This window comes from Octopus bimaculoides, chromosome 10, assembly GCF_001194135.2.
Source record: "Octopus bimaculoides isolate UCB-OBI-ISO-001 chromosome 10, ASM119413v2, whole genome shotgun sequence".
NCBI lineage: Eukaryota > Metazoa > Mollusca > Cephalopoda > Octopoda > Octopodidae > Octopus > Octopus bimaculoides.
Genome location: NC_068990.1, coordinates 84,930,000 through 84,947,161, shown reverse-complemented (window position 1 = coordinate 84,947,161; position 17,162 = coordinate 84,930,000). Strand labels below are relative to the sequence as shown.

General features: G+C 35.8%; 1 protein-coding gene across 1 annotated transcript in view; it reads right to left on the bottom strand.

Annotated features, from left to right (window-relative positions):
• LOC106871319 (fidgetin-like protein 1) overlaps positions 1-17,162 on the bottom strand; it is a 21,256-nt gene that overhangs the window by 1,473 nt on the left and 2,621 nt on the right. The window contains exons 2-18 of the mRNA XM_052970982.1: positions 15,929-16,078; positions 15,049-15,134; positions 14,317-14,370; positions 13,382-13,464; positions 12,644-12,782; positions 11,721-12,071; positions 10,454-10,524; positions 8,681-8,812; positions 8,486-8,595; positions 8,275-8,334; positions 7,634-7,727; positions 7,029-7,129; positions 5,869-5,948; positions 4,789-4,859; positions 2,781-2,942; positions 1,764-1,819; positions 867-1,047 (exon numbers count right to left, since the gene is read on the bottom strand). Coding sequence (XP_052826942.1) covers positions 867-1,047; positions 1,764-1,819; positions 2,781-2,942; positions 4,789-4,859; positions 5,869-5,948; positions 7,029-7,129; positions 7,634-7,727; positions 8,275-8,334; positions 8,486-8,595; positions 8,681-8,812; positions 10,454-10,524; positions 11,721-12,071; positions 12,644-12,782; positions 13,382-13,464; positions 14,317-14,370; positions 15,049-15,134; positions 15,929-16,078 — 1,981 coding nt within the window. The remainder of the gene's footprint in view (positions 1-866; positions 1,048-1,763; positions 1,820-2,780; positions 2,943-4,788; positions 4,860-5,868; positions 5,949-7,028; positions 7,130-7,633; positions 7,728-8,274; positions 8,335-8,485; positions 8,596-8,680; positions 8,813-10,453; positions 10,525-11,720; positions 12,072-12,643; positions 12,783-13,381; positions 13,465-14,316; positions 14,371-15,048; positions 15,135-15,928; positions 16,079-17,162) is intronic.

Here is a 17,162-nt window from a genome sequence, read left to right as displayed (position 1 = left end):
CAAGCAGGACATGATTTGATCAAGCAACTAATCAGATCATATTGATTTCAAAGTTTTGCACAAGGTTGGCATTTTTGAAGGAGGGGGGAAAGTTGATTACATTGACTCCAGTACGCAACTGGTACTTATTTTATTTCATTGACCCTGAAAGGATGTAAAGCAAAATTAACTTTGGTAGAATTTGAACTCAGAATATAATGACGGATGAAATGCCACTAAGTATTTCACCCGGCGTGCTAACGTTCCTTATTTCTTTATTGCCCACAAGGGGCTAAACATAGAGGGGACAAACAAGGACAGACAAAGGGATTAAGTCGATTACATCAACTCCAGTGCATAACTGGTACTGAATTTATTGGCCTCGAAAGGATGAAAGGCAAAGTCGACCTTAAGTGGACATTAAACGATGACGATGATGATGAAAAGCTTAAGTCTCACAAGAGTTGTATAAAATCAACAGCTCTAGATTCAGTAATGTTAAGGTATGTATATTCCTTGGCATCTCCCTCGCTTTCTCTCCCCCACCCTAGTATTCTATACTTCCTACTATGTCATTGCTCCCTTCTGTACTAATATCAACTAACTGAAGTAACATCAAGGTAGCAGAGATAGGAAAATGACAGCTTTGAATACATTACCATACTTATAATTAGCATTTCAAGTTTCTGAGTTCAAATCTTGCTGATGTCAACTTCACTGTTTATTTCTCAATAATAGAGAAATAAACAAAATAAAAAATAAATTGATAAACATTGTTTACATCACACACTAATGTGACAAAGAGAATCAATAGTTTAAACATTTTCTGATCCGAAGTTAGATGGAGTGGAAAACATGATAGATCACATAATTTGGAGGATTTTTACCGATATTAGAAAATTACCTTTACTCTTGTCACAGATTTGATCAAGTTGTTCAGGTGTTAAACTGTGTTGTTGTTCTCGCAGCAAGTTCTCAACTATTGTCTTTCTCGCTTCTTTTTCTGGCAGTGGAATATAAAGGCGCCTGACGAAACGTCTTCGGGCAGCTTCATCAATTTCTTGAGGTCTAAGAAATGAAGAAGTAATTGAGCTTTAGTTTTACATTTTGGGCCCGTAAAGAATTACATTGTTTCAAGACAGTAATTAATTAATTTATTATCATTAGGAAAACGTAGGGTGGGTGGCAGAAGTAGAAAAGCTGCACTTATTGTGTTTCTTTCTTGTTCTGAGTTCAAATTCTGCCAGAATTGAATTTTCATCATTCTCACATCAATAAAATGAGCATTAGCGAAATGGGTAAAAATAAAATTTAACAATTGGGTTTATAAGGGCTGGTGAAAATGTGTGGGGACATATAACAGCATTTGGAGACATAATACAATGCTTAGGGACAACCCCTGTTTGGGGATAAATAGTACAACCCCTGAAGACACAGTGCAATACACTGAAAAATAGTACAACAGTTTCAGAAACAGCAGTATGACAGGAACAACAGTGAAACATCCATCAACATTATCATCATTTTAATGTCTTCTTTTCCATGCTTGCATGGATGGACAAAGTTTATTGAGGCAGATTTTATATAGCAGGATGCCCTTCCTGTCACTACATGTTTATGGAAAAAGTGAAATGGTTGAGGAATCAGTGCAATTTCTTTGAAGGTAAATGTCAGGAGACACAGCTGAATATCTGAAGACACAGTCTAATATCTTGAAACAGAGTCTGATGTCTGGAGACAAAGACTAATATTTGGGGGAAATGGTGCAATCTGAACATCTTTACCTATTTGTAGCTCCAATCACTAATAACCGCTCCTCAGAATCAGTAGTTGCTCCATCCTGTTGGTAAAAAAAAAGCCATAATTAACTGGAATGCTATAGAAACATATTCATTGATCCATTAACCAAAAGATACAGAATTCATATCAGAAAAATACAAGCTAGTTACATTGTTCCTTCAATAGAGGAGTTCAAGCCTAGCTGTCAGTGAGAAGACCACTTGTATACAAATGATCATACAGTTCTACATTAAAGAGATGAGGAATTATGTACATTATTTACATTTGATGGATATTTGTCCTCATCTTATTTGTTGTTAACACAACATTTTGGCTGATATACCCTCCAGCTTTCATCAGGTGTCTTGGGGAATTTTAGAACCTGGGTTCTCACCCCTAAGGTATTTTTCGATGTTATTATTATTATTCAGGTCACTGCCTGGAATCAAACTCGGAATCTTGGGGTTAGTAGCCTGCACTCTTAACCACTATGCCATATGCCCATGGGCATATGGCATAGTGGTTAAAAATACCTTAGGAATGAGAACCCAGGTTCGAAATTTCCCCCAAGACAATGATGAAGGCTGGAGGGTATATCAAAACAAAAGAGCAACTGAAGCTACAAAAATAAGGTTAAATAGTCTGGAAATTTTTCAATGAATATTGTAAGAGCTCATCCCAGAAATTTGGATGTGCTCTAGCATGGCCAGAACCAGGTGAGTAATGGTAGTGAAAGGATATATTAAATAATCATCATCATCATCATTTAATGTCCACTTTCCCATGCTTGCAAGGATGAGACGGAATTTAGGGCAGATTTTCTACAGTCAAATGGCTTTCTTATTACCAACCCTCATCTATTTCCAAGCAAGGTAATATTTCCCTGCGGAAGGGTGGAAACAAACACTGCTAGTATGACAGTGATGCTCATTTACAATCATTACATGTTGTCAAGGCAACGGTTACACACATATACACACATACATATGCTTATAAATACATAAGTTGAAAAGAAACCTCACCAATTGAACTAAAAACTCAGTTTTGATTCTCCGTGATGACTCGTGTTCATTGTCACTACGCTGAGATAACAAGGAGTCTATCTCATCAATAAAGATCACAGCTGGTTGATAACAACGGGAAACTGCAAATAGTGTACGGACAGTTTTCTCACCTTCGCCAACCTAAAAGCAAACAGTATATGTCATTTAGTCAGTATCAAATTAAAATAGCCACCTACGCATCATACTTAATGTATACACTGTTGATAGGCCAGTTACCACCATATTCATCCTGAGATAACCTCTCCTATGAATATGCTGTGTTAAGGACACAATAAATATCAGAGGGAGAGGAGGAATAGATCCAACAGCAGCCAGCAAGAATGCTACATACATTTCAGCCTTTTTGGGCCTTACATTAAGTATGATATACAGATAGCTATTTTAACTAAATATATTCTAAATACACAGAAATATATAATACATATACACATACAAACATTATCTGTGATACATATAGTAATATTATTACTGTTCCCTATATCCTGATATCTAAGCTAATGTCTTCAATAGTCAAAAACAGTGATACTATTAAGGGCCATACTAAGAGGCATATTTAAGGATATGTTTGGAACAGTAATAGAGATTAGGTAAAGCAGGTGAATGAGCTTTCATAAATGAAGAAATGACAGTTTTAGTAGATACATACATATATATATATATATATATATATATATATATATATATATATATATAATTATAGTCAATATATACAGGGACCCCTCTAGGGTGATATGATAGGTTAAAGATAAGAGGAGATGAAAAGAAATCCAAAAGGGTGTAAATGAAAACAGAGGAAAAGGGCAGCAGAAGGAGAAAACAGGTAGCTAAACTAGTGTAACTTCTTTACATATAAAACTGCATTTACCTATTATGCTAAACTCTAAGAAGGCTTCAAACTTGTCCCTAAATATGCTTCTTAGCAGGAACCCTAATTATATCATTATCTTTGAATATTGCAGACATCAGTTTAGGTAAGCCATACGGTGAACAGTAACAATGATTTCAAATTTAGGTACAAGGCCAGCAATTACAGGGGAGTGGTGGTGGTGGCTAATCAATTACTGTATTTTAATGTGTATAAGGAACCCATTTTTGTCAAAAATTAGGTTAAAAAAATATGGGAGTTTCTTATACATGGATAGTATTATAATCCCTTACAAAACCTTTTTTTACAAATTTTAAACCCCAAAAATTAGGAGGTTCCTTATACATGAGTTTCTTTATACATGTTAAAATATGGTATATCAACCCCCAACACTCAACTGGTACTTATTTTATTGACCCCGAAAGGATGAAAAGCAATGTCAACTTTGGCAGCATTTGAACCCAGACAAAATGCCACCAAGTATTTTTCCCAGCATGCTAACAATTCTGCCAGCTCACCACCTTATGGTAAATAGTAATAATATTCTTTTTTACACTAGGCACAAGGCCCAAAATTTTGGCGGAGGGAGCCAGTTGATTAGATCGACCCCAGTACGCAACAGGACTTAATTTATTGACCCCCAAAAGAATGAAAGGCAAAGTCAACTTTGGCAGAATTTGAACTCAGAACGTAAAGATAAACGAAATACTGCTAAGCATTTCGCCCGGCGTGCTAACGAGTCTGTCAGCTTACCGCCTTAATATATTCTCTTCTCTAGGCACAAGGCCCAAAATTTTTGGGGAGGGAGCTAGTCGATTAGATCGAGCCCAGTATGCAACTGGTATTTAATTTATCGACCCCAAAAGGATAAAAGGCAAAGTTGACCTTGGCAGAATTTGAACTCAGAACATAAAGATAAACGAAATACCGCTAAGCATTTCGCCCAGCCTGCCAACATTTCTGCCAGCTCGCCGCCTGAATCAAATTTATAATCAATCAACAATCAATCATTTGACAAACCAGCTGAACCAACAAACTAACCAACCAACCAACCAGATATGCTGAACGAATACATCAGAGAAGAGAAACAACCGAACTTACCCATTTAGATGTCAGAGAAGATGCACTTATACTAAAAAATGTTGATTTAGACTGGCTGGCAATACATTTACCTGAAATGTGGTATTAAAACAATATATAAATATACTGACACATAATCACAGGGATATGAGTTTGAGTCTCATGGCTGGCTGGTAACAAGTTTTTCTGCAATATATGAATAGTTTATCCCATTCATGTTATTCTATTAGCATTATCCTGCGTTTGAGAATAAATTATTTCTGTATCTTTCAATACATCTCAACGCTTCTAAAGCAAACTTTGTCTACTTTCATCATAAGTTGAATTTAACATTAGTGTCTTATAAAGCTACATTTAATCCTAAAATTGCAGAACAATTTGTTACTGGGCAGTTTAGCTTAAAGGTAAAGCCCTTGATGCATAATCACAGAGATGTGAGTTCAAATCTCATGGCTGGCCAGTAACAAGTTTTTCTGCAATGTATGGATACTTTACTCTGTTCATGCTATCGTATTAAGCATCATCATGCATGTGAGAATAAATTATTTCTGTATTATATATATATATATATATATATATATATATATATATAGAGAGAGAGAGAGAGAGAGAGAGAGAGAGAGTAACAGTATTAATAAAATAGATGGAATGTGTAATAGACTTTATTGGGTACAACACGTTTCAACCTATTCTTGGTCTCTTCAGGTGGTGGTGCTGCTGCTGATGGTGAAGATGATGATGCAGTGATCTTCATACACCCATTGTGCTACAGGGCCACCAACTGGAGATTTTTCATCATATTTGTCAGCACGCAGCATGCCTGACAATAGTCTAAACAAGGCAGTCGTTCACAGGACCTTCCCCCTCTCAGCTACATGCACCGTAGGAGCTGAACTCAACACTGCAAGCTAACTAGACACTTATTAAGTTTTCACTACCACTACCTGTGGACCATATGTGACAGCCTGTGAGGTCGTCGTTGTATGGAGATGTTTCCAGAAAGGCAACTTTAAAATGACATGAAATGAAAGATATAGCAAAAAAAAGTATAAGATATTGTTTGGTAAAACAAAAGGAAACAGAGAAAAAACTTATACTGACCAATTAATGTCTTGCCAGTTCCTGGAGGTCCGAAAAGTAAGAGCCCTTTAGGTGGTCCTCTCAAACCAGTAAATATATCACTAATAAGAGATGAGAAGCCATTATGTTTAGAATTATGCACATATACATGTATTTGTGTAATAATGGGGGTGTGTAGGCCTCTATGTGAGTGCAGAGATTAGGTGTATGTGTATGCTATTATCACCATTTAATGTCCACTTTTCAATTTGCACATCCTTTTTATTTAAATATGGCATTTAAGTGTGATATTTCTTAGAAATGCCCTTTACCTTCTGCTACCTGTCAGTGCACTGGTGTTTGCATTAATCATTTACATTTTATCACAATTGCACTTTTGGTTGATAGAATATCGATTTTCTCGAAATACGTTCCGCCCACATGTGCTTATAGATGTAAATGCTCATTCACAACTGTCCACGTCCACGTGCCATTTGGTGCTTACAATACCATTGCAAATAATTGTGCATTTTAGCGTTGTGGGAACTTTTTGTATTGAAATACCATATTTAGTGCTTGCAAACAACAAGGTAAATTTTTTAAAGATTATTTCAATTACAGATTTTCGATAGGATGCCTCAAAAAAAGCAAGAGTCACATTAGAAGAAAAACAAAAAAATGCTTCTGATTAGTGTTCCTTGTGGGCAAGCGAGACAGAAGAATGATGTGTGCTTCAGCGTGCTCACAATGCAGCTTCTACTTCAATCGTCAGCGCATCACAGACTGCTCAACAAGCAGAACTCTGGCGTGCTCGCAATGCTGCTTCTCACAGCATAATATTTGTGTGTGTGAGCATATATATATATATATATATATATATATATATATATAGCAAACTTTACAGCAAAAAACTTTGTTCTTCCTACTGAAAACTATTCCTTTTAAATAATAAAACTAGCATCATTTTAGACAAAAGTACACTAGATCATTACATGTTTTCTCAATGCTTCACCATTTATAACTCAGAGCTTTTACATCCAAAGTGTTGAGTGTAAACATTCATATAGGTGCAGACACATATATACATATACCCCACAGGTTTCATGCAGTTTCCAATTACCAAATTAACTCACAAGACATTGGTTAGCAAGGGCTATAGTAAGAGACACTTGGCCAAGGTGCCAATTATAAGAATTACTTACGGTCGTAACATTGGCCAAACAACAATTTCTTGAATGTTTTTCTTGGCAAACTCAAGTCCAGCAATATCATTCCAGCTTACAGGAGGACCTTGATCCATTATCTAAAAAAATATCAAAATCACCATCTTGATAATGTTATATTCTTCACTCTCAGTGGCAATTAAATTTAACAAACTCTTTTATGGATAATACCAGATTCTGGATCTAACTGGGGTAATTTTTACTTAAACTTTCTTTCATTTAGGTTGCAGAGATACAACCAAATGGTGGTTAGATTACTTTGATCAAAATTTATGTATTCTATAATGAATATAAATCAAATGAAACCAAGATTAAATGTTACTGAAGAAGAGTTTTTGTTTAAGAATGTATTACACATGAACTTAAATTAACATTTCTGATTTTGAAGCTAGGTTGCACTTATAATAAACTCAATAGTAACACTATGGTTAGTATGAGTAAAAGATGAAAGGCAAAGCTGACTTTTGTAAGATTTGAACTCAAATCACAAAGAAACCAGGACAAAATTATCGCAAAGCACTCTATCCAACACTCTAATGACTCTGCTAAGTCAGCAAACATTAATTAACTTTCAATAAACTTACCTCATTAGTGACAAGCTCCACAATTTTGGGATCAAGACCTTTTAATCGCTCATCAATAAATTCATTTTCTTCATTATTCTTTGGAGCAGCCATTCTAAGAAAAAGAGAGAAATAACAGGAATTACAAGAAATCAATTGTCTGAGACTGCCTTCATGGTCTCATTTCTCCTATATTACTGGCAGATAATCTATACACTCCCTCATAAGTAACTGAAGTAGTATAAGACAGAGTACAACCTGTTAAGGGTTGCTGGTGTTGTTTAGCCCTTGGTCTGCCCTGGCTGAGCAGACCTATAATCAACCTCACTAACCTGGCTTGTTTTCAGGATTTCATTATCTAATGTGCCTTTCTCTTTGTTTAATACGGTAGGGTGTGATCTGAGGGAGATTTGGTTGCCATATTTAGAAGATCAAGTGATCACACAGAGATTTCCTTGTTGGTCAGTTAAATGTAAAGTTAAAGCAGTGGATACACTGAGCATCTACTCCATGTTTTCACAGCACAGTGAACTCCTTTAAAAATACCTGCAGGTCAGAAGTGGTTTGAAAGAGGAGTGGGGGCTGACATTGATGGTATCTTAGTTCCAGCAGACCAGGTGCCAAATGATAAGTAATGATAAACCAAAAAAAATTAAACTCACCTGTCATAATTATCTTCTTTGTTGGGCACAGGAGGGATAAATTTGCTGTTAAGGCCTCGTCTGTTGTAGAGAATATACAGAAATATATATAAATAAACACACACATATAAATGTAATGCATATAGACATACAAGTACACTTACAAATTTGTAGTACCAGTTGTACCAATATTTGTGATACTACAGTTAACTCTGCTAGATCAAAACATTACCTTGTTCCCAGACATTTCCTTGCAGCACTGCCATAAGATGAAGGTCCCATTGCTCCACCATTACTACCATTATTTCCTCCTCTACCATATTTCTTCATATTGTTGGCAACCTAATTTTGAAAAAGGAATATGTCATACAAATCAAACCCAATTATATATTTAATAATTCAAACAAAAACATATCCATTTACTTACCAACTGTTCTTTAGCAGTACGGAAGTTACTACATCTTTTATCCACCATGTTATCACTTTCAGTATCATCATCATCATCATAAACATCAGCAGCTGAGGCACCTTTACTGTTGTGATGACCAGATTTCCAGAACTTTGGAAAGTAAGAAAACAAGATTATTTACCTCACACATTTGAAAAGTATCAAATGTATTACATTAATATTAAACAAAGGACAAACCAAGACTAAACAAATATTAAACCAATATACTCTTTACTCTCTTTTACTTGTTTCAGTCATTTGACTAGCCATGCTGGACCCCAGGACTTTTTCTTTGGAAACCTAGTACTTATTCTATCGGTCTCTTTTGCCGAACTGCTAAGTTATGGGGACATAAACACACCAGCATCGGTTGTCAAGCGATGTTGGGGGACAAACACAGACACACAAACACACACACACATATATATATATACATATATACGACGGGCTTCTTTCAGTTTCTGTCTACCAAATCCACTCACAAGGCTTTGATCGGCCCAAGGCTATAGTAGAAGACACTTGCCCAAGGTGTCATGCAGTGGGACTGAACCCGGAACCATGTGGTTGGTAAGCAAGCTACTTACCACACAGCCACATGACCGAATAAATGAACAAATCTTTAAAAGCTTATAGACCTTCAGAACTACTTGAAATAAAGGTCAAATTTATATCGAAAGATTGATGACTGATATGATTGACTATTAAGGGGTAAAAAAAAACATAGAAATCATTGAATAATGAGTGTTATTCAATGCAAATAATTAATGGAAGGAATGCAAATATATTAAGACTGAAAGGAAGAAAAGATTATTATCATAAAAGCGAAGGTATTGTGAGAGAATGTGGTAGATGGGTTCCATATTAAGCATGTCGTGTGTATATGCTATATATTGATTAAGGAGTTCAATACACAACACTTGCCACCTCAATAAGAAAGTCGATCCTATCGGTGATGCCATTGTAATTTGCTTAGCACAGGTATAGGAATAAGGATCAAATAGCCGTAAACTGCGAATTTCTATCTTGCCGTAGCAGAAGCACAACCAGCAGCAGAATGTATGAGAAGGGGTAACAGCATCAGCCATAATCCTGTAGTGATGGAATCAACTGCATGTCCCCATTAATTTTGATTGTAATATACAAAAAAAACGGATAAGTTCACAAAAAACTCGTGCATGCCATGTGACTGGCAGTTTTTAATTATCTAAGCAAATGTACAGCATTCGTTATATATTGATTAGGATTTCAATACACGACAGTATATGTGAGTTTGTACATGTGTATATATATATATGTTTGCAGATGAATGTGCATGAATGTTAGTATTTTATTTGTCACCATGTGAGTGAAGCAATGTTGATGTTGGCCTTCCTTGTTGACATTCTGAACAGTTACTCTATACTTTCAACGAAGTATGGAATATTAAAATCCCTTACCTGAAAAATAGGTGAAGGTAAGGGACAAGAAAAGCTCGTGATCATTTTATAATCCTGTCTCAAAATCAATTTCCTTCCAAACCATGCTTGCATGGAAAAACAGACATTAAATGAACTAATGAACAAATGAGAAAGCTAACTGCAACAAACCAACATCTCATCCAGAGAGATTTACTTTGTATCTGGCTGACACAATGGAAACCCAAGGTAGTGATAAATTGTGTGGATTATTGTGATTTAGGAAAAGATTAGTAGCCTCTTAAATTATAGAAGTGTAAAAGAATAATAAAGAGAACCAATAAAGGTAAGAACATACTGATGATCTGTTTCTCCGATTTGGAAACTGATTAGCACCAAAACTGGCATTTGGTTCCTCTGCAGGTGTCACTTCAAGAGAAAAATGAAAGATTAAATCAATATTCTTTTCAATATAAATTACTTGAATTAGAAAGGATGTGTGGTAGTTTACAATTACAAGAGAAGAAATACATATGCTCTTACACACACAAATAAGATTATCCCTAATCAATGTCCAAAATCTGATATCTATAAGTTGGACAGATTTGTTTGTTATTTTAAAATACCTGAATAACAACAGTCGATATTAACATAATCTTGAGCAATTGTCAAATTTATGTTGTTATCATATGAATTCACCAATTCAGTTTCTGCTTTGACCCTCCTAAAGACAGACCAGTCCACAAAGTATTTAAAGCAGATAATGCTTTATAAACTGATGAAAGACAATAATGCAACAGAAGCAATCTGAAATGTTTATGGTGGTTATGAGAAAAACTGCTTAAATGAGAGAATTAACTGAAGATAGTTTGAAAGGTTTAGGGTGACTAAGGCAAGATCATTGATGATTTTTCTACAGACATAATTTGGCCGTTGCCAGTACTGCCTGACTGGCCTTCGTAGGATTTTCGAGCGAGATCGTTGCCACTGCCCCTGGACTGGCTCTTGTGCGGGTGGCACATAAAATACACCATTTTGAGCGTGGCCATTGCCAGTACCACTTGACTGACCTTCGTAGGAGTTTCAAGCGAGATCGTTGCCAGTGCTCCTGGACTGGCTCCTGTGCAGGTGGCACATAAAATACACCATTTTGAGCCTGGCCATTGCCAGTACCACCTGACTGACCTTCGTAGGAGTTTCGAGCGAGATCGTTGCCAGTGCTCCTGGACTGGCTCTTGTGCGGGTGGCACATAAAATACACCATTTTGAGCATGGCCGTTGCCAGTACCGCCTGACAGGCCTTCATGCCGGTGGCACGTAAAAGCACTCACTACACTCTCGGAGTGGTTGGCGTTAGGAAGGGCATCCAGTTGTAGAAACTCTGTCAGATCAGATTGGAGCCTGGTGTTGCCATCCGGTTTCACCAGTCCTCAGTCAAATCGTCCAACCCATGCTAGCATGGAAAGCGGACGTTAAACGATGATGATGATGATGGATAATAATGTTGCTACTGTCAATGATGATGATGACAATCATGACAGGACACACATTTCTCCTTGAATAAAAATTTCAGTCTGTTATAAGTTTTTTCTATAAAAAAAAAAATAAGTAGAAATCATATTTACCTGATTTAGAAAAGAGAGGCTTTTTGCTGAAAAAACTTCGATTCACAGGTTGGTCAGCAACAGGTTTTTCGGGTAACATTCTCTCAGAATAACTTCCAACAGTATTCTGGTTACTTTGGTTTTTGGTAGAAAACTGGAAATTAGAAACCGTGTCTCTATGTTCAAGGAACGGTGATGATGATGATGTTTTCATGTCTTTGGTGAAGTTATTACAGTTGGAATTTTGACCAATTGTAGTGAATGCAGTCTGTTTCTTGAAATTTGAATGGTTCTGAGACAACCCATTGTTGGTTTTGAAACAAGAGGTATTATTAACATTATTAACAGATGGCGGTATATTTTCATCCTTATCTGAAAGAATATAAATGAACAAAGAAAATAAATAATGTATGGGTTCATCTTTTATTCCTTTACTGGTTTCAATTATTAGACTGTAGTCAAGCTGGGACACCATCTCTTCAAGTTTTAGTCAATTACATCAAAGCCCTGTATTTATTTGTTTTATGTTTATTTACATTTTTAAAATTTAAAATTTTGTTATCAGTACAAAAATAAAGCTCAGATTATTTTTTGATAAAAAATTATCTTTAATTAACAGCAACAGGTAAGGTAGAAACAGCAGAACATTGAAAAAAATCCCTTGTGATATCTGGTTATATATCCCCTTATTTTCTGAGTTAAAATCCTTCCCAGATTTACTTTGACCAAAGTTGATAAAATAAGCACCTGAGTTGATATAATTCACTATCTGAGAAAGTAGTGCCCCAGTATGGCCACAGTCTTATGACTGAAATCAGAAAAAGGGTAAAAGAAGAAAAAAAAGGATATGATCTGAAGTTTGGGGATTATATTATATTTTAAGATTATCATAATTTACATAAATATAAAAAATTTACATCAGCCTTATAAAACCATATACTCACGTGTTAAAAGTTTATCTAGAGAATGGTTCACTGTTGAAGTTGTGCCTTTTACTGCTTCAGAAGGTATTAGCAATTCTTTACAGGAAACAGACTGATATGGTTTCTCTTCTGGAGGCTGAGAGAATCTTCCAGATGATTCCTAGAAATATATCACATAAGAGACAGTGTTGTTACGGCAAATATAGAAATGTTAGAAACTATAGAAATGTTTTGAAATTTTTGTCTGAATCATAATATCCGTATTTTTCTGCATATTTAGTAAAAAAAAAGATTCTTAAAAAAATTTTACAAAAAGTTTTGGAAATTTTTTTCAGAATCATAATCTCCATATTTTTCCGCATATTTTGAAAAAAAAAAAAAAAAATTTCTGAAAAATGTAAAAAAGTGAAGGAAATGGTTGGGTAATTTAAGAATGCTGATTTTTGCCAATTTTTTTTTGCAGATTCGTATTCCCCATAGCCGAAAAGTGGGGTTTGTGTCGAAAAATAAAAAAATGTAAGGAAAAGGGTGGTGGGAGGGGGGCGGAAGTTTTGCAGTCCATTTTTCAATGATTGCATGGGTTGGACAGGTTTTCTCCAGCACAGTTTCTTACCACAATATTTGAAGAATCACTGGTACATATAGAACATTCAACGATTACTAAGATATACAGAATGGTAAAAAAGAAATCAGGAATAATTTCATTACATATGAAATACAGAAGAATCGCAAATATTTACAGAATACTAAAAGACAAACCTTTGATTCTTTTATAATTTGCTTAAGGCATTCCATATCTAAAACATTTTCAGGAGTTAGTGAAGATTTCCAGTTGGCGCTATCTGAAATTAAGATTAGATCATCATAATCCTCATTACTACAGATGCTGCTTCTACCACTAACATTACAACTTTGTCTTTCGTCCTTCTGGGGTTAGGAAAATAAAGTAGTAGTAAAATATTGGAATCGATCAAATTAACTAACCCTTCTCATCAAATTTCTGGCCTTTAACAATTTTAATTATTTGGATTGGTGAAACAGGGAGACCACTGGACAAAACATTTTGCCGAACATGGTTGATGCCAGTGCCCGCTGACTGGCTCCCGTGCCAGTGGAACGTAAAAAGCAACCACTATGCTCTTGGAGTGGTTGGCGTTAAGAAGGGCATCCAGCTGTAGAAACATTGCCAGATCAGACTGGAGCCCGGTGCAGCCCACTGGCTTGCAAGTCCTCAGTCAAACCGTCCAACCCCTGCCAGCATGGAAAGCGAACGTTAAACAATGATGTATGTATGTTGGTACTCTACTTCTTTATCAGCCTTCGATGTTGAGGACAAGGCAATTTCTTCCACTCTGGTCATCTCATCCTCAGAGCTATGACAGTCTGTTTCCAGAGCACCTCTGGAAACAGACTCTGGGACCTATTGTTATTGATGTTTCCCCTATTATTGTCTGCTACTCTTTTATCTCCTTTACTTGAGAACACAAAACATGACAGTGAATAATGATGGTGGTGATGGGTAGTAGATTGACAGATGTGATAAAGTTTGAGATAGAAAGCCAAACAAATATTCAATTGCATTTCTTATTTTAAATCAAAATACCTATTGACCTATATTTACACCTATAATAATATTTTGTTTTTTTTAAATCAATGGATCAAACAAAAGAAACAAAATTTGAAAAAGAACTTACCATTTCTATTTTTATTGCAAAGATGAAGAGCTCCTCCAGCAAAATTATTCAAACCTGAAAAGATTCCATTAACATTGAAAAATTAGTTAATGAAGGGAAAATAATGATATACAAAAATTTGTATTTTCAACCACATCAAAACACGCCTTGTCAGTGAAAATTGGCAGATTGACAATGTGCAGAGGTTATCTGGAGCTAAATAACAACATAGAATTATATAACCCTATGGTGTCTGCTTATAGCTACATAGTCTGGACTGTTGAGCTTTTAAAGGATTCCAAAGTATGTCTTCACTAAGTACAAGATAAGCTCAAGTGCAAGCTTTTATATGATGACTTCACTAGCAACAAGCAGAGAAATTTCCCTCATATCACACCAACTGTTTTTAAAAAGAGGGCACATTGGATGATTTGAGTCCCAGTTGCACAAAGCTTTTTAAAAAATGGATTGAATCATCACAGTTCAGATGCCTTTCATCGGAGGTCTGAACAATCAGGGCTAGTCTGTGGCTAAACAATAAAACCAACAATCTATACACACTAAGGTGGAGTGAGTCACTGAGACTGTCCTTCAGTCATGGACACAGTACAGCATTAATTACAGAATACACATTAAGATATTTCATCTGGTAGACCAATATACCAAGCAAGATGTAATTCTATAATCAAAAACTCAACCAACTGTAACTCTGTGAGTAATTATGCAAAATGAATAATATCTGAAACATACTACCTTGAGTGGCATCAAAATTATCCACAATTGTCACATATTTGTTGTTATAATCGGCCAGTAACATTTTAGCAGCCTCACAAGATATTCTACAAAGAAAAGGACATAGAAAGATATGTTAGCATACTTCAAATGTGTATATTTTATATAAATCTTGTGTGATTTATCATTCATAATTATTTATGTGAAATGTGATTCAGAGCAGAATACTACTAAAAGAAAATTCTAGGGTATTTTCTAGGGCCAGATGCTTTTCCTATTATAAACCCTCACTTGTTTCCAAGTTTGGTAATATTTCCCAATGGCCAAACATGTCTTTTCACAAAAGACTGGAAATGAACAACCATCACATGATGTGATGATAAGGGTGCACGTCTTCCAAGTTCTACCTATCAAATCTACTCACAAACAAAAATTTCTTCTGCCCAGGACAATAGCAGAAAACACTTGCCCAAAGTGCCAGACATTGTGACTGAACTTGAGACTGTAAGCTTCTGAATCACGCAGCTACAAGCTGGTACATTTTATCATGCCATCAGAGCTAAAGGTATTGCAAGCAATTACATCATAAAAGTGTACAGAGAGCCATTTACAACACACAATATATTCAAAATTGTTTCAGTTTTTGATAATAATGGTTGCTCTGAAGTGTTGAAAATATTCATGGTACATCTATAACCTGATCACTGACACAGTAAGAAATGGTGAGGTTAAATCTTGGAAGATTGGACTTGATAACTGAGATGACAAAAGATCAAGGTAAGTAGTAACATGCTGTTCAGCAGACCCATCCAACCAAAGCCAGCATAGATAGATGATGATGATATCTCAAAGAGGAAAAAATTTATTTTTTCAAACATAAGAAATACACGCAATAACTTACAAGTTGGACCTGGCAGCAAGAGTTATTTGGACCATAAGATTTCTTAGAATGTCAGCTTTTTCAGATGGAGTGCCATTCTGTAATTTGTCATCAAAATATAGTTTTTGGTAATAGCTGAGGAAAGAGGCATGTGGCTCATCAAACTCCATTCTGAAAAATTAAATTTTAAAAAATTACATTAAACACATGAGAGATGAAACAAATCAGAGCACTTAACCAGTTTTCTGGCTAGGTTCCATCACCTGTTGACCAAGTACTAGGTCTCTTAATCGACTACTTGTATGCCAATGGACTGCTCAATCAAGGCTGATTAGGGACAGTTCCACAAGACGGATTTGGTTAAAGTATGTGAAACCATTAAGCTGCAATCTTATAGGATAAAAACTTTTTTATTCTAGAATATGAAGATCCAGATACTTCGACTACATCTTTCAATTCATATCTGTTATACCAATCAATATTCTGCTTCACATGTCTTTTAGTGCATTTCTGGGGTTTTTTTTTTTTTTGTAGAACATATCAATTTTCCAACATTGTGTAATTTCTAGCCCACGGACTTTCCCTATGCTAGAAATTACAGCCAAACATCCCTCAAATCACATCTTACCGACTTACAAAAAGTAGAGAACAAACTGGACAATGCAGTCCTGTGTAAATAGAAAGACGGTCTGCTTGATCAGGGCTGACCTGGACAACTCCCATCTTTGGAGAACCATAAGGTTATGCACAACAGTTTGAACCCCGACCCCAACATGACAGTAAGGAGCTGATGATAACATAAAGGACTTATATAGGGGAACTAAAATAAGAACCTGCGAAGTTCTCTCGGACATAACTATTTCTAGTAAATTGCTATATTAACTGTTCTTCATTTGAGTTTTCCCTTAATAAATACAACCTGATTCGCAGTCTCCTCTAATATAGCAATTTTGTTTTTATATCTCATAAATCGATCAACTAAGGCGATTAAAACCTTTATAAGAATTGGATGAGATATGACGGCTCGGCCGTCTCTCCCCAGTTCTTATATTAATCATTAAAATCCAGAAATACAACAACACGAGGGATAACGGTAACAACAGAACATAGTTTATTCTAGGTTGGTGTAGAGCCGTTTTGTTCCTGGGTGAACAGGCATGCCGCTAGAATACCAAAAGAAGCTTCGACCACATGTCGGGGTCGAGTTGAGACATACGTGTTGTCACCACCGCTGCTAGAGAGAAAAGAGATACGT